The sequence below is a fragment of the Centropristis striata genome, chromosome 1 (assembly GCF_030273125.1).
Source record: "Centropristis striata isolate RG_2023a ecotype Rhode Island chromosome 1, C.striata_1.0, whole genome shotgun sequence".
NCBI classification, from domain to species: Eukaryota; Metazoa; Chordata; class Actinopteri; order Perciformes; family Serranidae; genus Centropristis; species Centropristis striata.
The window spans coordinates 35334236-35359602 of record NC_081517.1 but is presented as its reverse complement, the minus strand read 5'-3'; the positions used below and the strand labels follow the sequence as shown (position 1 = coordinate 35359602).

Below are 25367 nucleotides of genomic sequence, written 5' to 3'. Positions count from 1 at the left end.
TGAGTGTGCCATAGAGGATAACTGCTGCAAACCGGGTGCTACCACAGGCACATTAATGTGATGCTAAAGCAATGAGTGACATTAAATTTCCTGCTGCATTTATTATATAATCTTTTAATTTCATACTTTCCCAGCAGCACGTCACAAACACTGATCAGTGGCTGAGCTGCTGTTTAATCACCCATTCTGATTACAAACATCTGCTGTTTGGCTGTGAGAGGGGAAACAGGCACTACAAATCTACAAAATACATCTTAAAAAATTTTATTAATTTGCATGTTTGGCTTATTTTCTTGTATGTCGTAACTACCTCAAGCTCCTGGGAAAATTAGAAAAAAGTAATCAAATTTTAGAAAATCAAAAACCTGTTAACTTCTGAATTGTTTACTCCAACGCACAGGCTCATTGACGGCCCATTAGCTGACAGGACACATCACGTTAAAGGTCGATTGTGCAAAGACAGCATCATCAACAGCCCAGTGTGACAACAACACAGGTTTCAAAATGCCTCAGTGTGTCACTCAGTAACACACCAGTGTTGTTAATCATACTCCCACAGATTCACCCTGCAGTAAATCATTCCCTCATGTTCACTTTAAAAAATAACTCGACCTAGCTGATGAAATGTTGCAACCCTTTGTACAGAGCAACATGTTTGTACCAGACTACAGATAGCATGGTAGTTAAAACCATAAGCACGTTAGTAATGCTATATGCTTAAGAAATATTTAGTCCTCGCTGTTTAGCAATAGCCACTCAACTTAATGGTTATGGAATGTAACTGAATACATTTTTGCTGTACTCAAATGCAGTACTTAAGTACAGTTTTCAGGTACTTGAGTGAAGAAATCCATGTATCCACTTAAAAAATACTGGAAATACTGTACTTCTTTCTCCACTAGATTTATCCAAAAGCTTTAGTTACATTTTGTATTTTGTAGCATCTTCAAATAACATTTAAACCGCTTCTTCCTGGCCCATTTAGCTGTGAACCCTTTAAAAAGCTTGCTTTTCAGATATCTGTGAATTATTGGCGGTTATACCGGAGATATTCTCCTCACATAGTTTCCTTTAAATGACAGTTTGATGCCTAAGAAGGTGAAATTATCCAATAATTCACAATAAAGCAAAGATGAAAGAAAATAATTCTAAGATTTATCTTGTGATGCTTAGAATGGGAACCACTGGACTAAACTATATCATACTGTAAAAACAAAAAAAAAACAATGTAATATTACTCTGGGGAACAACTACTCTTGATATTTTAACTACATTCTGCTAATAATGCTTTTGTTCTTTTATTAATATTTTAAAAGCAGGACTTGTAGTGGTTTATGTTTGTACTGTATTACTTTACTAAGTTAAGGATCTGCAGTCCATTGCCCCAGCCAGTGTAAATTTTCTAAGTAAGTCGGGGTTTAATGCCCACACTAAACATTATGTCAAAACTAGTCTGTTGATACAAAAGCTGTGTCATCTTAGCTACTGGTAAAACATTTTTCGAAAAATCAGCATTTGAGCAAATCACATGTTCAGGTGATGAGGGTACAAGGGCCTTGATCTTTGACAAAACAGTGGAAAGAAATGATGAACAACAGCGTTGTCACATCAACTGGAAAACACAACTACTGTACATTAGTGGTTACTGCTAACACGCGTCCACATTAGCCAAGAAATAGTTGGTAGTCAGTGAAAAGCTGGTCTTGTTGCAGTGTTCATCATCATGTTATTAAATAACATGAAACAAAATGAATCTGGGACGAGGGCGTTAATAAACTTTTTAAATTTTTTATGACCCAACCAGTCAACTCTATGTCAGCATGGGCATTCAAGGTTCACAGCTGATCTAGAACAGCAGATGGCTCATTGCCCCAAAAAGCTGTTTTTTTTTCATATATTTGGTTAAAAGAAAACACTCACACTGATTCATCACAATATAAATGCCATAACCTGGGTGCCCAAATTGTCTTTGAACACTTTGCTACCAAATAGCAGAGAGACTAAGACCCAAAAATAGCCAATGTTAATCACCAAACAACAACAAAAAGGTAAGTAAACCTGGACGCACTAGGATTGGGTGATTGCAATCCAACCTTAATTAGCTGGTATAATTCACTCTTCTTCCTTTAAGTTATCCCACCTGCCAAATCAATGCACAATGCCAACTGCTATCTTACGGAAGACTTTAAACCTACCAAGGGCCATTGCCTACATTGGAACTATTTCAGCTGGTGCTACTCTTAAAATGTTAGTAGTGCATAACCCTGGCCTAAGTTAGAGACCAGTGTTTGCATTCAAACTAGGATAAGTATAAACTTACACATTGCTAGTGGAACCCAGTGCTGAGCACTTTTTCTACCTTTGCTGAAGGAAACAACGTTGGGCAATGCAACAGATCAAACTAGAAAATTTCCTCTGAGGAAATTCTGAAAGGGCCACGGTGTGTTACACTATGATGAGATTCTTCAGAGATTTCAAACAATTAATACCAGTAATGTTATGATGCTATATTATATACAAGGAGCACACCTACAACAAGCATTCCTTTTCAAGTATTTATTTATACAGCAACCTATGCCCTTTAACCTCAAAATGTGTGTGTGTGTAACATGTGTATCTGGAGGAGTGTGCGCGATTGCGCGCTTTTTCAGCCGTCCCATTCACTTCAATGCAAAATTTCGGGCAGTTTTTTGTGACTTACGCCGCGAAAAATTTGTATTCCGTAGAGAAAAGTAATAGCACACCGATCCTAATCAAAGAGCACGTTTTGATATATAATTTGTAGCGGGACGAAATTGTGTCCAGAAGAGGAAGAAGAAAAAATCCACAGTATAACAATAGTGCTCGGTGCGATTGCCCCGTGGCCTAACTACTATTGACTAAATAGAAAAGCAGGCAATATTCATAGTAGAGCTGATTTCAATCAAGTTAATTCATAGAACATTTATAAGGGCCTTATGCATATTTCTGCCTCATTATTTAAAAATAACTTGCATGTAGATGTAAATTCAACATGCAGCAGTCTGAAAATGAATCGGTGTAAAATCTGCAGAGCTGCATGGATCCAGTTACAAATCTGCAGCCGACATGAACAATAGAGTAGAGAGAGAGGGGAGCTGTGGAGGAGCTGCAGTGGTAGTGAGCTTGAATCACGGCAGCCAGGTCATCAAGCTGCTCCATGTTTCCATGTGTCAGCAAAGGAAATGAAGTGCAGTGCACACAGACCAGGCCAGCAACAGAACAGGCAACCAGTAAGTCAGCCAGTAAGACCAGAGCCAGGACAGATTACACTGATAGCTTTATAGGGACATTTTTGTTTTATATCGACATCTTTATATCAACAGTAAAACTTTACTTTGACTTTTTTAGTATAGATGGTGCTGCTGTTTAACACAGGCAATGCATTTGGTAGAGATAAGAAAAAACAGCACCATCATTCCAGCTGAGATATATATTTTATGATTTTGTTTGTCTCCTGTGACAGTAAACTCAGTATCTTCGGGTTATGGACTGTGGGTCGAATTAAAGCAAGGCATTTGAGGACATCAGCTTAGGCTCTGGAACATTTAATGAACCAAACAAATAATCGCTTCATTGAGAAAATAATCAGCAGATGAATCAATACTAAAAAAAACAACAACTGTCAGTTGTAGTTGTAGCTGTTTTCTTTTTTTGTACTTGGACTAAGGGGCCTACATCATTCATAGACTGTACCTGAGTCTAACAGCCAGCTGCCACTAGAGAAAACACCATAAATTAATTAGGTTTAGATTTATATTTCGAGGGAAAGATTCACTTCTGTTGAGGCACTGAGACTAAGGGAGAGCACCTAAGGTCTTTTCAATGACAAAGTTAAGCCTTCTGGATGACAATATGAGACTAAATCTGTTATTTTTGAGGTAGTATATTTTGAGTTGTTCATGTGTTTAAGCAGCTTTGAAGCTAGAAAAAGTTGCATAACTAAGTGAAATTGAAATAACTAAAGAGACTGTCCTCACAAAATAAATGCTCCCATAACTTGTTTTACAAGCAGCTTATTACAATCCATATGTTTATTGTGTGGTTGCAACCTCTAGTGGCTGTAGTAATCACGACAGGGCAAAGGAGGATGTTAGGTGTTGTAGTATAGGGAGCAACAAAGTCCGCAGAGGGAGCAGATTGCGGCGGGTGAATGAGTCAAACAATGACAGGACTTTAAACCAAGGGACTGATGATATTCAACTAACGCAACTACATTAGATTCTGTCGTGTATAGAATTGAATTAACGTAAAAAAAATATAAAAAAAACCCCACTTATTTTAGTGTACTTATTAACCAACCCTAAATAAGTAGTTTTGGTGCCTTAGCCTAATACAACTGCAACCGTATCACACGGTAAACCACGTGTTTAAAACAGTGAATACTACATACAATACGGTTGCTAATTTAGGAAATGTCCCTGTGGGCCATAAAAGATGGTAGGATCAATGAACCTATGTGGCTGTATGGGTTGGCAGACTTGTTGGTAATAAAGGCACCCCATGTGATAATAATTGCCCACACATCTACACCTACAAATGCAAATGTATTGAAAAATCATATAGCTTTGGGGTAGGGTTAGCTCTTTGAGTATTCTTGCTGGATTAAGCCACTAGAAGAGTGGATGCTATTGTGATCTTGGGAAAAAGACACAACAATACCCTTATTAGCCCAATTTATGAAATGTCGAATCTTGTTTTAGGTGTAAGGGGAAATCAATCAGTCCATCCTTGTTGTGATCTGCACATGTGGCTCCTCCATGTCCCTGTTCAGCAACCTAACACTGCAACAGATGATAATAAACCTGGACAGAAGCAGACAGACAAAGTGTACAGCACAGGGAGAAGATATCCCTCCTCCTGTTCTTGCTGGAGGCCACACACACACACACACACACACACACACACACACACACTCACACACACACACACACACACACACACACACACACACACACACACACACACACACACACACACACACACCAATTCAAATCCACACACATTCACACTCAAGTGTACAAACAACTCAGAGTCTGTTTATCCTGACAACACTGTCCAGAGCCTATTAGCTTACCACTCTCTCACACAGATGAATTACATGGTAGCAGCAGCAGTGAGTGCACAGGAAAAGGTTAGCTGGGATAAGCCGGGGTGTGCTCACGTGTCAAAGACGTAGTATGCAATCTTTTGTGTGTGTGTGTGTGTGTGTGTGTGTGTGTGTGTGCGTGTGATCATGGAATCAGATAAAGAAGAAGTTTCGAGGCAGTGGCACATTGAAACAAGGTCACCAGGATGTGAGAATCAGATACCTGTTTCCTTGACGGTGAAATGTGTGAGAGGCCTTTTGCATGGTGAGTGGATTTCACAGATAAACCTCAGAATAATCTCACTGTATCTCATACAAGGATATGATAAACCCATTACTCAGTGGTACGTGTCCTTAGTCATGGGGGGTACTTAAGCCGTAATTACAATCAACAGAGTAAGATAATGAAATACCTGAATAGTTTCCCCACTCCTAAAAAAAAGAAAAAGATAAGTGCCTGAGGGAGCTCTTCCATTTTGTGTAGTCAGCGGTATCGTTAATCCTTCAACATCATACCCGAGAAACTATGTCAGTCCCCTACTTTTTATTCCACTCGGACGTAAAAATTATATGTGCCTGCCTGGCCCAGATATAAAGCATAGAGGCATTTAATACAGTGGTTTTGTCAGTATTTCAAGAAGTGCTGGTTTTCTGTCTTAAAAGACAGACATTTAAAGGGACAGTTCACACCCAAATCAACTATACATGAGTTGCCAGGTGTTATATATATACAACTGTTAAGAAGTCCGCTTTCTCGCCAATATAACTAAATTATATGGCACTCAGCTTGTGGTGCTCAAAGCTCCAAAAACATACATTTGAAAAACTCAACAGCTAGCTGTTGTTACGAGATAATCCACAGACCTTGTTGTGAGGAGTTTCATGTAGGAACTATTTTTTTTTCTTTCAACTGAACTACACCCGTCAACTGTATCAGTACACAGAGGGAAGCATGCGTCAACTCATGGACAAGAGGCTTGTGCTTGTGAAAGCCCAAGATGTAAACATTGATGGTGTCCTCCTTGGATGAGCTGCAATGTCAGCTAGCTCAGGTAAGCTAGCAGTCTCAAATAATTCCCTCTGTCCAGTGATTTGGTTGGTGGTGTGGTTTGGTAGACAATAGTTCCTACATGAAATTGTTCATAACAAATCTGTGGATTATCTTCAGTAACCAGGTTATGATTTCTGAAAAGGGGCATTGGAAGACATCGATTGCTTCAAATGTATTATTTATTTATTTTTGATGCTTGGAGCACCACAAGCCATATGTCACCCGATACCTCATTTGCCAGCAATCAATATCACTACAGGTAAGAGAAAGAGATGTATTTTATATTTCATGGATTAAGAGATTGGCCTTTAAATCACTCTCTGATTATATGGACAAAGTAAAAACAGCTGGATTAGGGATCAAAACAAACCTGAACCCATTTAAATGACTATTTCAGTGAAGGCGACCAGGGCAGGTGGGGGCTCAGTGTCTGGTGTGTATCAAGGACAGTTCAACAAACATCTGGATAGAAACACACAGGTAGACACAACATGGCAGCCCATATCCCCCTAAGACATTTATGAAAAGGTGACAGTGAGTCCGACAACCCTTTGTCCTGCAGTTTCATACTTGAAGAGCCTGTAATCCTATTGACTGGGTTTTTTGACATGACAGCTCATTATCCCGGCCTGCTGTTGCTTGAGGATGCCTGAACAACAGGCCTACATGCTCTGCAGTCGACTAATGGCTCGGCTGGATCAACATCTGTGGCCAAAATGACACATCATCCCCCTCTCGTTGGCGCACCAAATGTCCCACAACAATACGATTGTGTAACGACATTAGAAATGAGGACGCAGAGAGCATGCTATGCCTTAGCAATAAATATGGTTTTATGGGCTAATGAATGGGCCGTGTCTCCGCTGGCATGCCGTACAGTGGAATTTTTCACTGAGATAAATGGAGCAGACGGATGAAGCTGCTGTTGATGGGGGCTTCAACAACCAGCGCCAATAGTGTTTTGCTATGTGGGCCTGTGTAGTTTTCACGTTGAATTGCTACAAATTTTTAAGCTAAAGGGCCCGTAAATAGGCTCCACGCGATAATATTGAAATCTAATTAAAAAAAATAAGCACATCGAATAAACAAATAAAGCAATAAATGCCTACCTGGACTCCTTTGCCATAATCAGAGCGGTGAGTTTAACGTCGCTCCCACCATCAGTCCGTCGTTAACGTCAACCGTGTGTTATCGGCTAATTAAAATCTTAATAGACCACCGAGGACAAATACAGAGAGACCGTCCAACGCAGTGCCATCGTCCTGCCGCCGTTCAACCGGGAGGCAGCGCCGCGTCGCACAGCTGGTTGCGAGCCTTGTCAGCATACGAAGAGGCTCGTGTGTGTTAGCTGAATCAGCGAAGGAAAATATTTCGGTACATATCCGCTAAAATAACCATGACAGTCGTGCGATGTAGCCTGCGGTTCAACGGAGATGTATAAACGGCAGCATCAATCATTACAGGGCAGAGTGACTGGCGTCCTGTGTCTTCTTTTGAGCACGAGGTGGGGCGCACCAATCAGGAGGCAGAATGACATATGATTGGCATGTCATAAACCAATAGCCTGTTAGAACTGCGGGATCCCTTTGAGAGACATCAACGGCAGCCAATCAACGTAGAGATTTATTTTGTAGGAAGGTGGGTCTCGCAGGTGTCATACAGCGGTGTCGGCTTTAACGGATTTGCTGTGTATATGACAGCTAAACGATTAATTATGTGACAGAAACGTTATATGTAATACTTTCATTCAGCATGTGACTCTTTCAGTGATCATGCCATTCTCAGCAATTCTAGTTTATCTTAACTACTAGCGCCTGTATTCAAAATTGCTATCTTCATTATTAACCAAAGAAACTTCATTTTCATTATTGCTACACGCTATCACGAACAGCCAAAATAGGAAGTATCTGTTCTGTGTGAACTGACCTTGTCTTTAACTTGCCAGCACGAAGGCTTTCACTGCACAGTGACAAAGGATGGTAGTACTCTAATCCTTTACTTCAGAAATGTAGCCTACTACACTGTAAAAAAAAAAACCTGCATTAGAAATGTTACTGAAGTGAACTATATTGGTCGTATTATTCGTAAAATGTTGTTACTAAAAATGTAAGTGTATTATATATTTGATAATTAATACCGAGTCATTGATGTGTAAAATTTGTAATCTATAGGTAAATCTTAATTTGTAAAGTAACAAGTAAGCAAAAAAAAGGAGCAATAATAATAAAAGAGCAATGTTTAACCCTCTAAGTTGCAGTTGACAAGAAGTAGCCTATAAAGTGGCATGGAATTTAAATATTCAAGTTTGTGCCTTTTAAGTACAATATTTGGATAAATGTACATACCTACATTCCACCACTGTCGCTGCATTAATGCTGTGTGCACCCTAAAAAAATCGTTGTCTTGTCTTTATTTTTGTCTCAAGTTTTGTTCAAATTTTGCAGCCCACAAAGCCAAATTCAAATACTGAATTTAGGAGCAGACCTTTAATAAAACAGTTGACCAGTGTGATACTGAACTGATTGTGTATAGCCTAAACCATAGCACCTATACTGATAAGATCATATGTGACGTAAAAAAAAAGGTCAAGAAAAAGGCCATCATGCACATATTGTCGTAATTTTCGAAGATAAGCTCATTAGAAGAACCTTTAAAGGACAAAAACACCACAGTGTCACAGTGTCAACTCTTCTTGGCTTTGGATCTTTGGCCCAGGCAGACTACTTCAAAAGAGCCATCCCAGAAAAACTTGCTTGTGCAACTTTAATACCAGTGCTGCCAATACCAGAACACATTCAATTCCGTGCAGTACAAGCTGCAGGATGACAGGGCTGCAGGCGCTGAGATGCTGCAGATGCATTATACAGTGAAAAGAACAGAACTGCTTTCAACCCGAAATACAACAACTGGAATGTGTAAACGAAGAGAAACATGTTGGCAAGTGAAAAAAACAAATATAAGTAAACAAATTATAGATTAATAGAGAGAGATAATTTAAGCAAGCATACATCATTTATTCAATAATTTTTATAATCAGCACATGTACAAAAGTAGAACCTTTGCAGGTTCATCTGCTTGGCCTACACAGTGGGTAATGTAATAAGTAACACTCTCTCGGAGGATTTATAGAGATGTAATGACTGATGATTCAAATACTGCATGAAAGAAATTGTGTTGGATGAAATGATGAATGCTTGACAGATATGGTCAGATTTGAAGATATGAAGATTTGATTATGTGACTTCACACACATAGAAGAAACAAAGATGGTATGAGGGCATAATTGAATCCAGTTCTGATTAAGTCTCTATACTAATGCTTTTTACCTTAGGCAGACCTTGAGGGATGCTTTCATCCTTTGTAATGAGGCCCCATATAACAAACATGAGCATACTTTGAAGTGCATTTAATGCCATCTGTCACCTAGTCAAACGTCTTTACTCTATTGCCATCAAGTGGACAAATTAGATACTGCAACCCCCCAGCCTCTTGGGCTAGTGTGACAAGCCAATGCTGCAAATGTTCAGTGCTGCATAGGAAATATAATACAGATATTATTATATTTGCAATTTAATAGCTTTCATCCCACAATGCATTCATTCATATAGGGTAATATATCATATTCAAGACAGAAGGATAACATCTCCCACGAGAAAATTGTCTGTACTATATTACAGAAACGGCTTAAGGCATAAAAACAGTTCATTAGCCTAAATATTACAGCTCTGACCCTTTTCCCTGACCTGTGATACTGACCAATCACAGCCTTGGAAAAGTGGACGACGCTCTTTCCGTAGGCGCTGCTGTCGGGGGAAAAGATGCTTTCAAGCGTTACCAAATATAACGTAAATATGACTTAAAGAATATGCTCCGGACAATTTGGACGACGAAATAACGGGAACATGGAGATTCATGACTTCAAAGTTGTCCGTGATCAGTTTACGTGGCGGATAACCGAAAAGCCTGGCCATCAAAGTGTTACAATTATGTAATTCATAATTTACGTATTAAGTGGATTAAGTTGTAAGATGAAATGACAAATGTACAGCTCAAGATGTTGTCTCGCATCACATTATTTATACAATGGAGCTCCCTAATAATTTAGTTGCAGTATTCATTCCGTTTTATCGGGCAAAAAACATAAACACGTTCTTTATATAACAACCCGCTCACGCAGCATCGAGAGCGTAAGATTTTTCGAGGTGTACATGAACGCAGCATACATGTGTGCTCACTCTGCCGTGAAGACTTGCTAGCTCGGTAGTATCACGCACATTGACTTCGTCGGGACATAAAAAATATCACAGCAAGGTAACGTCGTAGTCCCTTTGTATTTTTTCTCAACAGACTTGCCTGTATGGTGTATTTAATGGCTTCGACTTAAATGTTTTGAGTACTTCGGTGCAGTAGCTAAAGTTAGGGGTTCGAGATTTGCTTTGGTAGCTAACACGTTAGCCACATTAGCTTTGTTTTGAGTTAGTGTTAGCCGGTTAGCTTTAGCCATCTAGTCATAGTGAGTATTTAAATCTGACCATTTGGTCACTATTTAGTACCACAAATATAAATGTGCCGTGTTTGGAAAGTTAAAGAAGGTGGAAAGTAGCGCTAATTTAGGCCGGGTTAGATGAAACGTTAATTCGTGAGTCACGTTTACTTGCTAGCTGTTAGCATGCTAACCAGCCGGCTCGAATGAAAGAAGGACGAGGAGCGCTCACACGAGTCGGCCATTATTTTTCAGTCACCGCAATTGTAAGGGCTAAGCGGGACTCAGTTATGTCTTTCATTCAAGACTATACACCGATGTTAAAGTTAGCGTGCTCCCTTAACGATTAATTCAATCATTTTTATGTGAACCGCAGCTGCGGCCTGCGGACGTTATCTAAACAAATCCTTCTGCTAACTTCGCTAATTTACGACAGCTGATAAGGCATCAGATTATTGTCGCACCAATCAACATTTTTCTCTTTTAGCCTTGATCAGTTAAGTCATAATACACGCAATTCACAGATTAATTTATTTATGCTGTTAGTCAGTGCCAGTCATAAGTAATAACAGCATATTGGTTTAACCTGAGGTTAGAAACATTTAAGTGTTTATTTAACTAACGAAGGCATGGCCAAGCTAGTGCACTTAGGGCCGTGTTGTTGTATTTAAAAAAAAAAAAGTAAAATAAATGAATAAAACAAAGCAGCAAAACGCCAGCCTCCATTAAACGGATCAATCTGTCCTCAAACAATATGTGAATAAAATAAAATGTGAATTATAAAAGACATCATTTTTTATATCTAACTGAGCTTGTACATAAAAGAGGTCTTTGACTCAGTTTATTGTAGAAAGGTTGTGAGACAGATTCCCTGATTTCCATGTTATTCATACAGATGGCAGAGACAGACGTTGATAATGAACTTTTGGACTATGAGGAGGATGAGGAGCCCCAGGGAGCCCCTGAAACTGGGACCCCAGCAAGCAAGAAGGAAGTGAAAGGGTCCTATGTATCCATTCACAGCTCAGGCTTCAGAGACTTTCTCCTCAAACCAGAGCTGCTCCGTGCCATTGTTGACTGTGGATTTGAGCATCCCTCAGAAGGTGAATAGCAGTTTTGGGTTGTTGAAAGTCAAAATTATTGATTTCAAGAGTTAATCGGCAGATGTTTTTGAAAATTTAATTTAAACACCACCATTTGTTTTATTTTCAGTCCAACATGAGTGTATTCCACAAGCGATCCTGGGCATGGACATCCTGTGTCAGGCCAAGTCTGGTATGGGAAAGACAGCAGTGTTTGTGCTTGCCACCCTGCAACAAATAGAACCTGTGGATGGTCAGGTAAGTTGCTCATTTTACCCCTCCTATATATGGAAGAAATTTTTCGCTCCCATTCCGAGTAACTTAATGTTGTGAATCTGCCAATACCAAGTCCTTTTAACTTGCTATTTACTTGTGGAACTGTCCTGCTAGATAAGACTAATGTCGTCATTCCCTGTCTGCCAGGTGTCTGTCCTTGTAATGTGCCACACACGAGAGTTGGCCTTCCAGATCAGCAAAGAGTACGAGCGCTTCTCCAAGTACATGCCCACTGTCAAGGTGTCCGTGTTCTTCGGTGGCCTGGCCATCAAGAAGGACGAGGAAGTCCTGAAGAAGAACTGCCCTCACATCGTTGTAGGAACTCCAGGACGAACCCTGGCTCTCATTCGCAACAAGTCCCTCAATGTGAAGAACATCAAACACTTTGTGCTTGACGAGTGCGATAGAATGCTGGAGGCGTTGGGTGAGTAAGAGCACATGGGTTTCATAGTGGACTTTTAGGAAACAAGTAGCTTTAGTGAAGTACTGCGGTAAGAACAGAGAGGTTTCCAGATAAATCGAGTATACTTCTGTGAATTCATTATTATTATTTTTTGATAGACATGAGACGTGACGTCCAGGAAATCTTCAGGGTGACACCCCATGAGAAACAGGTTATGATGTTCAGTGCAACGCTAAGCAAAGAAATCCGCCCGGTCTGCCGCAAGTTCATGCAAGATGTAAGTAACTATTCAACCCACTGTGATTAATTCACCTTCATGTAAAAAAAAAAAAAAATCTTTATTAATTTTTTTTAGCAGATATTTAGCACAAACACAAGGTTTTTCCCCACTTCAACCTTTACTCATGCTATCATTGACAGCGCTTGGCTCTTTGGCACTTGCTGATCCATAGTAGTTTTATTTCAAACTGCAGCAGAAAGCTCTGCTGAGCTTGAGCTTCAAAAATGCTTGGGAAAATGTAGCTTCTGTATATGCTTCAACACTATTTAATTAATAAAAGAGCTAAGCCAGTGAAAATATATTGATTTCGGTCGGGACAGGTAGCTAATGTTGCTGCTTTTTAATTTATGTCATAATTACAAATACCAGTTCAGCCGGTTTGCATAAAATCACACTGGACCAGACCGGCTAAACTGGAAATTCACTCATCTCTGCTGCACACATCTATTTTGTCAATATATTTTTCAAGGTAAATGATCCTATCCTTTCCATAATTGTAGTTATTAACAGGGTTCGTACAGGTGCTTGAAATCCTTGAAAATGCTTGAATTTAAATGTTGTATTTTCAAGGTTAAATTGCTTGGATTTTGGATAAAGTGCTTGTAAATGCTTGAAATTCTTGCTGTATTTCTCTTGCAATCTGACTATATCCATCTATAGATAATCACATGTTCAATGTAAAAATAATGAGTAGCCTATCAGAAATGAAGACCGGTCCTCCTAAAAGTGTAATATCATCGCTGTTGGTATGGTTAAGTGAAATCTCCCCCTTTTAGTATGCAAGTACTCATCTAATACATGCAATTTACAGGTGTAAGATACTGGAAAAGCTTGAAAATTGACCTTGAAAGTCCTTGAAAAATGCTTGAATTTGACCACTGCTGAAGTGTACGAACCCTGTATTAAGGTCATCTTGGTTATTTTTATTATGTGAAATCAACATGTTTAGTTAGTTCAGTGTTTGTTGCAAACCCCTCTTCGCTTTGCCCACTTGTGGCTGTCAGTGTCATAAGTGGCCATATCTGAGGGGCAAAGTGACCCTCCTTGGCAGATTTGGCTTGGTCAGGACAGTCAGTCCTCCTGGCTCTGCGGCAGTCCAGGAGAACAGGTTCAGTGAGACACCATCGACAGTTCATCTGTCAAAACCTAGTGCTACTTCAGTAAATTGTATGGCGTTTTAGATTTGTGTGATACTGACATTTGGCTCCTCTCTCCTCACTGTGTAGCCCATGGAAGTGTTTGTGGATGACGAGACCAAGCTGACACTCCATGGCTTACAGCAATACTACTGCAAGTTGAAGGACAGCGAGAAGAACCGAAAGCTCTTCGACCTGCTCGATGTCCTCGAGTTCAACCAGGTATAGCTGCCACTCATTCTCTACATCAGAATCAGTTCATTTTTATTCTAGTATTTTTAATTTTTTCGTCAAAATGCTTCATTTTAAGAACTACACATTTGCAACCTTGTTTCTCCACTAATGTTTAAATTAGTGTTTCTTGTCCTCTACAGTGCAACGTTTATGTTGCCTGTCTACATCTCATTGATGCCATTCCCACCAAAAATATACAAGCCTCTTTCGCTTCCTTTCAGGTGGTGATCTTTGTTAAGTCAGTGCACCGCTGTGTGGCTCTGTCCCAGCTGCTGGTGGAGCAGAATTTCCCTGCCATCGCCATCCACAGGGGCATGGCGCAGGAGGAGCGGTAGGAGCCTTTGACTCTGTTTTTGTTCACACTTAAAATTCAACGCTAGCTTTCCAAATTTCAGTATCTCCAGCATGGAAAAAAAAGGGATTTACAACCTATCTGTTTGGACAATGATGACGTTTGAGAGATTAGTAGTTAATGTTCTTCGTCTCACTTGGAATATTTTCTTACTTGCACCACAGGTTATCTCGGTACCAGCAGTTCAAAGACTTCCAGCGGCGAATCCTGGTCGCTACCAACCTGTTCGGCCGAGGCATGGATATCGAGCGAGTCAACATTGTCTTCAACTACGACATGCCAGAAGACTCTGACACATACCTCCACAGAGTCAGTCCAGCTTTAATATTATTTTGTGTTTTCTTTATCAGATGTGTATTTTTTTTTTGTCAATGTTTTATGATCACAAAATTATAGTTAATAATCAGAAATAATTCAAACTTCTACTGTTGCCCATGACTATTAGCTCCCTTTCTTTTTCTATAGGAATAGAAGCTCTGACACTGTATATCCTTCGGCTCATGTTCTGAGCCCTAACTTGTTTCTCTGTACCCCAGGTTGCCCGTGCTGGCAGGTTTGGAACCAAAGGCCTGGCCGTCACCTTTGTGTCCGACGAGGCCGACGCCAAGACCCTGAATGACGTCCAAGACCGATTTGAGGTCAACGTAGCAGAGCTACCAGAGGAGATCGATATCTCCTCCTACAGTAAGTTAACAAGTTAGATGCATAGTGTATTTGTACAGAATGCAATATTAGATGGTAAATATATAAATTAGTCAACATAGTGAGAACCCTAAATATAAATAACTTTTTTTATGCCTATCACATCCTAACTACTTTTCCTTTTCTTCTTGCAGTTGAACAGTCCAGATGAGTGTCTTTCCAGTGAAGATCGTGTGTGACCTTTGGTGTTGCTGTATTTTGGTGGAAGAGGAAAAAAAAACACCCCCAACATTTATTTTAAAGTCCCCCTCCCACCATATTTGTTGGCAAGTTCGTAATGATAAAACATTTTTCTTTTCTTTTTTTATCATGACTGTGCAGGGAGCTTCTTTTAGTGTTTTCCTTGTTAAAACATGGATATATTGTTTTGGTTGAAGAATTAAACTTTTTATACCTTATTAAATGGTGTTGCATTTAATTTTGTCTTTAATGTTCTTAAACATTTAGATTTTCCAAATGTTATATCAAACAACACTACAGCAGTATCGTAAAATACAAACTTTGATGTAGTTAATTATCCTCACAAGCAGAGGGCAGTATCATCATAGTTTGAAGACACACTGTTTTTCCATAACAGTTACAGCTACTTTGTACCGGCTGCCAAGTTTGAAACTTGAAAAGTTGAGTTAAAATAAAACCCCATGAAACCTGAGCTCCGCAGCCAGTTTGATCACATGGATGGACCAACACAAACGTGTGACCGCTACACTGTGGTGCCTTAATCCATGGAAGTGAATAAATGTGACAATAATACAAACTTGGATCCAAATAAAGAAAATATATTTACAGAATATAGTGAGATCCAAAATAAATTCTCAAATACAGGTTTGTGTAAGACATTTCTCTAAGCTGCATTTAATGCACAAACAAGAAATCAATTGGCATTGGTCCAGTCCTCGCTGAACGCTCGTGTCAGTTCAAGATAGCGTTCTTTATCATTTTAATAGTCTGAGTTACAGAGACAGTGTCATTCATTGCTGATCGTAAAATATAAATGGCTTGTGTCAGCATGCCAAAAAAACCCACAATCGATGCAGGCTGTGCTTCTGTTCATAACACGATGTGCTGATTTTATATGTAATAGATATCAACATTTCCTTTGTTCATAAAGCTGCAAAAGATTCTTTTGCTTGTCGCTGAGTAGTCACAGTGCATCGTGGGATATGGAGTCATCCACCGTCACAGTATGTGAGGCTGTTGTTGCAGGTGAGGTGATCCTTGTGCACTGCTGTCATAGTTACAGTTCAAAAGTTTCAGTGCTGAACAAAGTGCTTTGTTGCTTTTGTAGTGTTCTCCTCTCAGGCTGATCTGAAGGTCTCAAAAAACTAAAAACATCCTCCACACCTGAACCAGTAATGAGTCCAGACTGGAGGAAGTCCAGGGGCCCTTCAGGGCTCTAATTTAGGTCCCCTGCTTGAACAGGAGCGGGCAAGTGTACAGAATAATCCACTCCGGTCTCACAATAATACTACAATTAAGGGTTTCCTTAATTGGATGGAGAATAAAATCGAGGCGGCCCGTCCTGCCTGCTGTGTGGCAGTCAGGTGGGTGCCTGTGGTCTTCACTCATTTGGAGCCAGATGAGAAAAATGGCCCGTAGTCTTGAAGCATCTTCTTTCATCGTGAAAGTCGACCTCGTCACATTAAAATGAAATAAAACTCCTCCTCAGGACTAGTCTATGAACTGGTGTGTGTCTCCGTACATCCACTGCTGCGGAGGGAGGGCCACCTCGTTGAGGTGGCCGCAGTCTTCGCTGCATTTACACGACTGGATGAACATGGCTGACCTCTGGAAACGCTCCCCATCCGGGCAGACGAAGGTCACCGGTACAGTGCGTGTGCGGCGTGGTGAGCAGCACCGTCCGTCTGCACACACGCCACAGTAATTGGGCCGGTAGAGGCGGACACTCACACATTCTCCATAGGACAGGCGGAGGGGCTCTGGGGCTTTCTGGGTCGGGGAGCACCTCTTCCCTTTCTGTGGTTGGATGATACAAGTAAAATAATGAGTGCCGGTTGGGGTCATATTACTTTGAAATGTGGTCAGTTCCTGAATACAAATTATATGTAAAAACATTCATCTTTTAAAATTGCCATATTTTAAACATGTCATCAAAAAGTGATGTGACTATAATCTAATTGCACATTTAACCCCGATTCTAGTTTCTTATATTTTGTAACGTGATTATAAAATCTAGATTACATGTAATGCATTAGTTCCCAAATCTGGATGAGTGACTGAACTGACATCAGTAGCAAAATTCACCAAAAGAAGTCATGAAGACTTTCATAATACAAAGAAAATATCTAATAAGCTTTGACTTTTATCTGCACTGGTCCTTTTACATAACAGCAGATTTAAGCAGCTTTGCACTCAAACTCATTAGTTTCACATTAGGAGAACCAGACTTCAACTTGTTATGCCAAAACAGGGATTGAGGGGTGGATTATTTTTAGATTTAAGTGATTAATTTTAAGATTAAACATTAATTTAACATCTAAGAGTCCTCTTCTGTTGAACACTCTGACACCTATGATCATTCTTGGCACCAAAGCTTTTAACTCAGTAGAGCAGAGAGAAGAGCTCTTAGTGTGTGTCCAACATGGAGGATTAATATAGACACACCACTTCCCTGGACTCTGAGTACACAGACAGGGCCTAGCTATGGACAGTTGCTTGGCAGGAATGCCGGGGGTGGGGGACTATATTTAAAAAGGCGCCTGCTCGCAACCAAAACACTGCTGAGTAAATCAGCTCTGCCCAGTTCCCACTGGATGCAGAGCTTCCCGAAAGTACCACTAAAATAATCTCTGTTCTTAAACTCGGGATAAAGACGGCTTTAGCACCAAGAGCATATTTATTCAGAGCCAAAACGTCTGATTTTTCATTCTTTGCAGCCCAGGTTTCAGCCTCTGCTCTTGAGTTTAAAGATGGAAACAAGGAAGGGGAACAAAAGAGCTGAATTGTTCTCTCCTGCATAGTCTGACATGGTTAGATAAGAGGTGAAATAATTCCCCATTGATGTGTGTTATCACAAGGCGTTTAGGTTTCACTGTGTGAGAGATAAGTTGCGATAAGAAGTTATCTTGGCAGTAAGGTGAATATTCGACCTCTGCTCTCTGTCTGTCTCGCTTTCAGTTCAAGACAAGTTCAGTCTCCCTCACCTTGGCTGGGACTGTTAGGCCATGGCAAGGCCGGACGGTGCAGATCCTCGTCTCTCTCTCCAGTTTGCACTCAGGGTTCTTGTTGGTGATGCGAGAAGAAACGCCCATCCCACAGCTGCGGGAGCACTGGGACCAGTCAGTGGTCTGGACTGGACACTTCTCCCTCAGATTGTTCCACACTGAGGAGCCATGAAAGAAGCAGGTGGAAGGCAGGGAGAAAAAGAAAAAGCCATACACATTAATTAGGCAAGTGGTTCCTGACATCAAAGAGTGGGCCCCATTGAGGGGTCATAGGGATAGAACTGGATAAAAAACAGAAGAAATATTTTCTCCTACTCAATTAGGTTTTTTTTAGGTTTCACATTATTTTTCTCTGATCTTTACTTTTCAGCATAGACTGTATAAACATGGACGTAGTCTCTGTGATGTCACCTACAGTAGTGTTCAAAATAACAGCGGTCCAATGTGACTAACCATATTAATCCAGGTTTTTAGTATATTTTTTATTGCTACATGGCAAACAAGGTACCACTAGGTGCAGTAGATTCTCAAAAAACCAACAAGACCCAGCATTCGTGATATGCACGCTCTTAAGGCTGTGCAATTGGGCAATTAGTTGAAAGGGGTGTGTTTAAAAAAAAACAGCAGTGTCGGCCGTTGACTTTACAAACTCAAAACTATTTTGTACAAACTTTTTTGTTTCTAGAAATCCTGTGAATCACTTAACTAATATTTAGTTGTATGACCAGATTTTTTCTTATAACTGCTTCACATCTGTGTGGCATGGAGTCAACCAACTTGTGGCACCTTTCAGCTGTTATTCCACTCCAAGATTCTTTAACAATATTCAGCAATTCATTTACATTTCTTGGTTTTGCTTCAGAAACAGCATTTTTGATGTCACCCCACAAGCTCTCAATTGGATTAAGGTCCACTCCATAACATCTATGTTGTTGGTTTGGAACCAAGATTTTGTTTGTTTACTAGTGTGTTTGGGGCCATTGTCTTGTTGAAACACCCGTTTCAAGGCATGTCCTCTTCAGCATAAGGCAACATGACCTCCTCAAGTATTTTGACATATGCAAACTGATCCATGATCCCTGGTATGTGATAAATAGGCCCAACACCATAGTAGGAGAAACATGCCCATATCATGATGCTAGCACCACCATGCTTCACTGTCCTCACTGTGTACTGGGGCTTGAATTCAGAGTTTGGGGCTCGTCTCACAAACTGTCTGCGGCTCTTGGACCCAAAAAGAAACCAGTTGATGTGTTCTTTGGCAAATTGTAACCTCTTCTGCACATGCCTTTTTTTAACAGAGGGACTTTGCGGGGGATTCTTGTAAATAGATTAGCTTCACACAGACGTCTTCTAACTGTCACAGCACTTACAGGTAACTCCAGACTGTCTTTGATCATCCTGGAGCTGATCATTGGCTGAGCCGTTGCCATTCTGCTTATTCTTCCATTCATTTTGATGGTTGTCTTCCGTTTTCTGCCACGTGTCTCTGGTTTTGCTCTCCATTTTAAAGCATTGGAGATCATTTTAGCTGAACAGCCTATAATTGTTTGCACCTCTTTATACGTTTTCCCCTCTCCAATCAACTTTTTAATCAAAGTACGCTGTTCTTCTGAACAATGTCTTGAACGACCCATTTTCCTCAGGCTTTCAAAGAGAAATGCATGTTCAACAAGTACTGGCTTCATCCTTAAATAGGGGCCACCTGATTTACACCTGTGTTTTCACAAAATTGATGACCTCAATGATTGAATGCCACACTGCTATTTTTTTAACACACCCCTTTCAACTAATTGCACAGCCTTTAGAGTGCGCATATCACGAATGCTGGGTCTTGTTGGTTTTCTGAGAATCTGCTGCACCTACTGGTACCTTGTTTCTGAAGAGTCATTACGAGTCCATTATGAATTACTTCCTAACTCAACTGCACTGACAAAAGTTTAATTATTTTAAGTACATGAAAGTAAATATAAGCTGAGGGTAGGGGAAGGCACCTGTGGCACCAGTGGCACGTGGGTGAAACTAAATAAACATGTTTATTTCTGCTGTGAAGTTGAATACTTTAACATAGGGTTCTATGGGGATTGACTAGCTTTTGGAGTCAGCCTCAAGAAGCCATTTGAGGAACTGCAGTTTTTGGCCCTTCAACATTAGCTTTATTTTTCAGCACAGAAGGCTGCCGCTCGAACCCGACTGAGATATTTCTCAACTCTCTTTATTGGATTGCCCTGAGATTTGGTATTAACATTCATGATGCATAGAGGATGAATCCTTCTGACTTTGAAAACCTGTGAGCCTTTAATTTTCCAATATCAGGTCAAAATTGTATTTGTCCAGTCCTTATGTTTATGGCATTAGCATTTAGAATCAAAGCACCACCTTGTGAATTACAGCTGCACATAGCCACTAGTTTGGGTACAATACCAATACTACCATACTATTTAGTGTGCCAGAAAAAGATTTAGCAAGTCCTAAGTCAAATGCAGTATGCCAAAAATACCAGGATGTCCTACTGTGTCGTACATTTAGCTATATGCAAGCCAGCAGGCTTTTCTGGCTGTTCTGACCCACAATCCCCTATGCATCGTATATGAGAAAGAGGGTCAAAGTTCAATCTGCGATGTTATGACAACTGTATGCATACTGCATGCAAGAGTATGCACTTTATAAGTGGAGCTGCAGTATATACTAAAAGTAAAAAGTTTGTGAGTTAAAATACAGCAATAAAAATTTATAATTTCATGCAGCAGTCTGAGAACGAATAGTTACTCTTCAGTTGGACTGATCAAAGGGCCACAATAGACAGCTTTGTTTTAACACAAGCCAAAACATTTGTGAACCACTGAATTTTAACTCTGTTTAAGTATTTTAATTATTTCTTGTGATTGGTGTTACTTTATTTACATTGCAAACTCTGTGATATTCAGCACCCAGTTTAAAACAACTAACAAAACAAAAATTTGACTCAAGCACTAAATATTGTCCACCCAGTCTCCCCGTCTCTCACCAGGCAGGTGTTTGTAGCCCTGTTCACTCTCCCAGCCGCTGGACTTGACGTCTGTGAGCTCGTTGTTCAGCTCGTTTTCAGGCTGGTGCGGGGCAGGAGGGTGCTGACGTCTGGGCAGGTGTTGTTGTGGTGGAGGCACCTGTGACGAGAGATAAGATAAGATGAGACAGTGCAGGGGATTCATCTGTGCCGCAGTCATGTCAGATCTTTTATGTGTTTTTCACAGTGTTATCACCATGGCGCCCTGATTATGGAGGGATTACTTCAGGGCAATAAGTCAGTCAGAGGAAAGACACTTTACTCCTCTCTACCTGAACGAACAGTTTGTTTACTGATTCATTTCCAATATTCTGTAGTTATTTTTTTCCAATTGTGCTGCTTTTCTTCATCAAATATAAAAATTCAGTCATAAAAAAGGTAATCCTTTTTAGGCTACTACTATTTGTTTGAAATATATTTCAAATGTTTTCAATGGTTTTTATTTTGTAGAAATTACTCTTTCATCCTAATCACCTTTGTTTTTCTATGTTAAGAGAATACAACAGTGGCAGGTGATGAATTGCACTCCACCACCTCAATCATATTGATAAAAAAACATCCATAAAATGTGATCCAATTCATGCCATGTCACTGACTGACAGTCCTTTGCCATTAGATGAAAAAACACACCTGATGCTTAGGCGGGAGCTGCCAGGTGCCCTTATGGCAGTCCACACTGAAGCAGCACTGCCCGGGTATCCTGACCAGCCGCGGGTAGGGGCAGGATGGAGAGGCCGGTGGAAGTTTGTTGGTGCAGAGAGGAGCGCAGCCAACGGCTCCGTCAATGCAGGTACACTGGTGTTTACAGCCGGCACGGAAGCTCTCGCCGTTCTGGTAGATCTTGCCATTGTACTCGCATGTGCGTCCCTCCGATTTTGCTGTAAAGATACATTTTACTCAGCTGAAACCAAGATCGGTCACACAAATGCACAAACTGGCTGTTGTTTTACATAAAGCAAGGTATTCCTGGCAGAATCCGTTGGTTAGGGATCTAACAGGACAAATTAGAATCAATAACTGAGATGCCAGATACAGATAACATGGCATGAAAAGGAATATTTTACTCTTATAAATGACCCTTTGTTAATCAATTACTAACCCTGTGTTAACTTGAATTCTTGAAGAAAACTCTCCACTAAACAAAGAATCCAAAAATGTCAGAAACCAGAGGAAATCCTGAATTATGTAAACGTGTGCACATTTAACAAAATGCATGTGTTTTGGGAAGTATTGAACATATGACTGAATAAAAAAGACTTTAAATGTAACTATTTAACCACTTCCTGCTGCAGGTCTGTGTGAGTCTGAAGGAGAAGTATTCTTTGTTCACTGTCGAGACACGCAAGTAAAACAACATTTTCTGCAAGAATTCAAGGTAACATGTGGTGGGTAATTGATATACTAATGGTCATTTGAAGGGGGAAGTATTCCTTTCAGCAGAATTCAACACATGCTCTTATTTCATGAACTGTTGAGCATGTCTCTCCTGACTTAACCAAAACCAAACACAATGACTTCATGCCGCTACAGTGTACAAAATCACACAGTGGACCCTGAAGTCAGAAAGGTCAGTGGAAATACGGAGACAGGAAGTGTCAGACTCCTTGTCTCCAAAGCGTGGAAGAACCAGCTATTCATAGTTTGAGGGGCAGCAACGGCATAGTGCAGATGGAAGGTGTATTTTTATCTCTGAAACCCCCTGTCGCTGCCATAAAACATCTCCTACTCATTAAAATACCCCCTGTCTTGTTCCCGGAAGTGCACGGTTACATATTGCTTAATCCCTGATGACTTTATGGAAAGGAGGGTCAATTAGCATCCTTGACACTTTGTACATTGTTGCACAGGTATTGTCAGTTTTTGGCAAAATTCACTATATTCTTTTCATATATGTATATATATATATATATATATATATATATATATATATATATATATATATATATATATATATAACTATTTCCCCATGCATGTTAATAATACTATGCCCTCCATTGAGTGAGCAGTGAAAATAGCTGTAGAGGGCAGCTATTTTCTAAGTGAAATTCCTTCCCTCCAAACATACATTATTCCCTCCTTTCTCACCTCGACAGATGCCCCAGGCCATGGTCACATCGTTGCCGTAATTACACTCTAGCCCTTTGTGGTGGTCGCAAGGCCTCATGGGGCTGCAGTCCTGGTTAAGCTGTGCAGCGCACACCTTGCAGCACCCACATCCATCTGGCACGGTGCTGACTCCTGGAGGGCAAACCAGGGGCATGGCAGGGCACTCACACACAGCTGGGCAGCTAGCAGTCACCTGGAGGGACGAGGGAAGGGGCAGAGAGGGAGATCACACCGTCAGACAAGATGCACATGATAAGTCATGCAAAAACAATCAAAACAAATTCCACAGGCTTGTTAAAACAACTTAAAAGAACTGCAGAGCAGCTTCAGGTAACACAGTGCTCTAATGACAATTTTTACTGTCAATTAATCTGCCAATTATTTTCTCAATTAGTCATTACATATTGTCAATAAAGTAACATAGTGAAAAGAAAAGCATCAAAAGTTTGTATTTAAGATGCTTTAAACCAGCAAATGTTTGACTCTTTTGCTGGAAAGAATGACTGAAATGATTATTCAATTATCAAAATAGCTGCCAGCTAATCTTGTGTGGATTGACTAATCAATAAATTGACTAATAATTGCAGCTCTAATGTAAGACAATCAGGGCACTAATGTCATCATCAGTGTATTAGTCCCAGCTTCTCTTCCAACATCAAAGCCTAAGCAGGAGCTGGTACATTTATTTTTTGATTCTGACTCATCTTTAAGACTCCCAAGGGTTTGATTTTAAATTCTTCCACAGACAAAGCACCGTTTCTATAGTTAAGTCAAGTCACTGCTGGCCACTCAGCCCAAAGTGTCTAGACAGCTCAGGGTTTGTACCCGGTCCCCTGCTGACTCTGGTTTGAGTCATCGCTCAGAACTAGAGCCAACTTGTTAACGTTTTTGGGAATCAACCTGTCACCACTTTAAAAAAGAGAGACACAGGAGTAGGCATGCTGATTACCAGGAAGAGCAACTTCATAAGAACCACATTTACTGTTATATAGCCTAAGCAGTAGGCTACATTGGAGTGATAAACCACCTAAACTTAAAAACTTTCTACTGGGTCTACTTTTGAGTCTGACAGACATTAAGTCACATCAGTTATTCTAATGCTGAAGATGAAACCTGGGAAAGCTTTTCTAAAAATACACTTGTTTACACCAGGGCTTGTTTATGCTGTTCATACTCTGGAGATCAAAGTTGAATTAGACTACATGGTATTATCCAAAGCAGACTGTACATTTAACTTAACTTGAATAGCTCTTGTTGTAGTCAGAGTTTTGTCTCACTCACAGCTACACGCGCCTGTAAGAGAGAAACAGCTTACCTGTGTGATGACGGCTGTTGTCAGGACAGTCAGGTACATCAGAAATGCCATAATTAGCCTATGAAACGTTTAAGAAAAAATACTAAAAAAGATAATATCCTCAAGCTACAATCCACTGAACGGTTGTTAGTCTTAAGTAGTTTAACTCTGAGTTTCAGTCTTTTCCAGACCGTAGTCGTTGTTTTTCTACCGGGATAAGAGTCTATTTTATACCCACTGGTGAGCAGCGGAGAGACCCCGCCCCTCTCCACATTTCAAACCAATCAGCGCTCAGTCAGCAGCCCAGACATTCCAAACGGGCGTGGCTTCACCGCGAGGATAGTTTGCTGATTGGTGGGCGTGTTTTGGAATGAATGCAGCCATTCATAAAAATCGCAGGGCCGCTCTGTATTTATTTTATGGGTTAAAAATTTAAATGTAACAGCCGCTTTCAAGTCACACTCAGGCACATTCCTGCCTTTGTGGCCGCCACTCTCCTAACACTAAGTAAATATATTCAGCTGGGCCAGACAGCATGGTAACATTAATAAGACCTCCACCTCTGGGAAAGAGAAGGAGGGGGAGGAATTCCCTCTGTTTTTCCAGACCAATGTAGGTGCCAGGACAGAA

General features: G+C 40.4%; 3 protein-coding genes across 3 annotated transcripts in view; 1 reads left to right on the top strand and 2 right to left on the bottom strand.

Annotated features, from left to right (window-relative positions):
- The window catches only part of evi5l (ecotropic viral integration site 5 like), a 47675-nt gene extending 40039 nt beyond the window's left edge, over positions 1 to 7636 (bottom strand). The window contains exon 1 of the mRNA XM_059340101.1: positions 7268 to 7636. The gene's annotated coding sequence lies outside the window, so the exon portion shown is untranslated. The remainder of the gene's footprint in view (positions 1 to 7267) is intronic.
- A 2679-nt stretch (positions 7637 to 10315) lies between these two features.
- LOC131976869 (ATP-dependent RNA helicase DDX39A) lies at positions 10316 to 15509 on the top strand. Its single transcript, XM_059340076.1, has 10 exons — positions 10316 to 10469; positions 11537 to 11744; positions 11854 to 11981; positions 12147 to 12423; positions 12561 to 12679; positions 13909 to 14040; positions 14274 to 14383; positions 14569 to 14713; positions 14941 to 15088; positions 15241 to 15509. The coding sequence occupies exons 2-10, from the start codon at positions 11537 to 11539 to the stop codon at positions 15255 to 15257; spliced, it is 1284 nt and encodes a 427-aa protein (XP_059196059.1). The 5' UTR covers positions 10316 to 10469; the 3' UTR covers positions 15258 to 15509.
- A 63-nt stretch (positions 15510 to 15572) lies between these two features.
- On the bottom strand, positions 15573 to 24916 carry LOC131976874 (CCN family member 1-like). Its single transcript, XM_059340088.1, has 6 exons — positions 24759 to 24916; positions 23423 to 23636; positions 21968 to 22215; positions 21299 to 21437; positions 18271 to 18449; positions 15573 to 17083 (listed from the first exon to the last, which is right to left on the bottom strand). The coding sequence occupies exons 1-6, from the start codon at positions 24807 to 24809 to the stop codon at positions 16778 to 16780; spliced, it is 1137 nt and encodes a 378-aa protein (XP_059196071.1). The 5' UTR covers positions 24810 to 24916; the 3' UTR covers positions 15573 to 16777.
- Between the last annotated feature and the right edge of the window lie 451 nt (positions 24917 to 25367).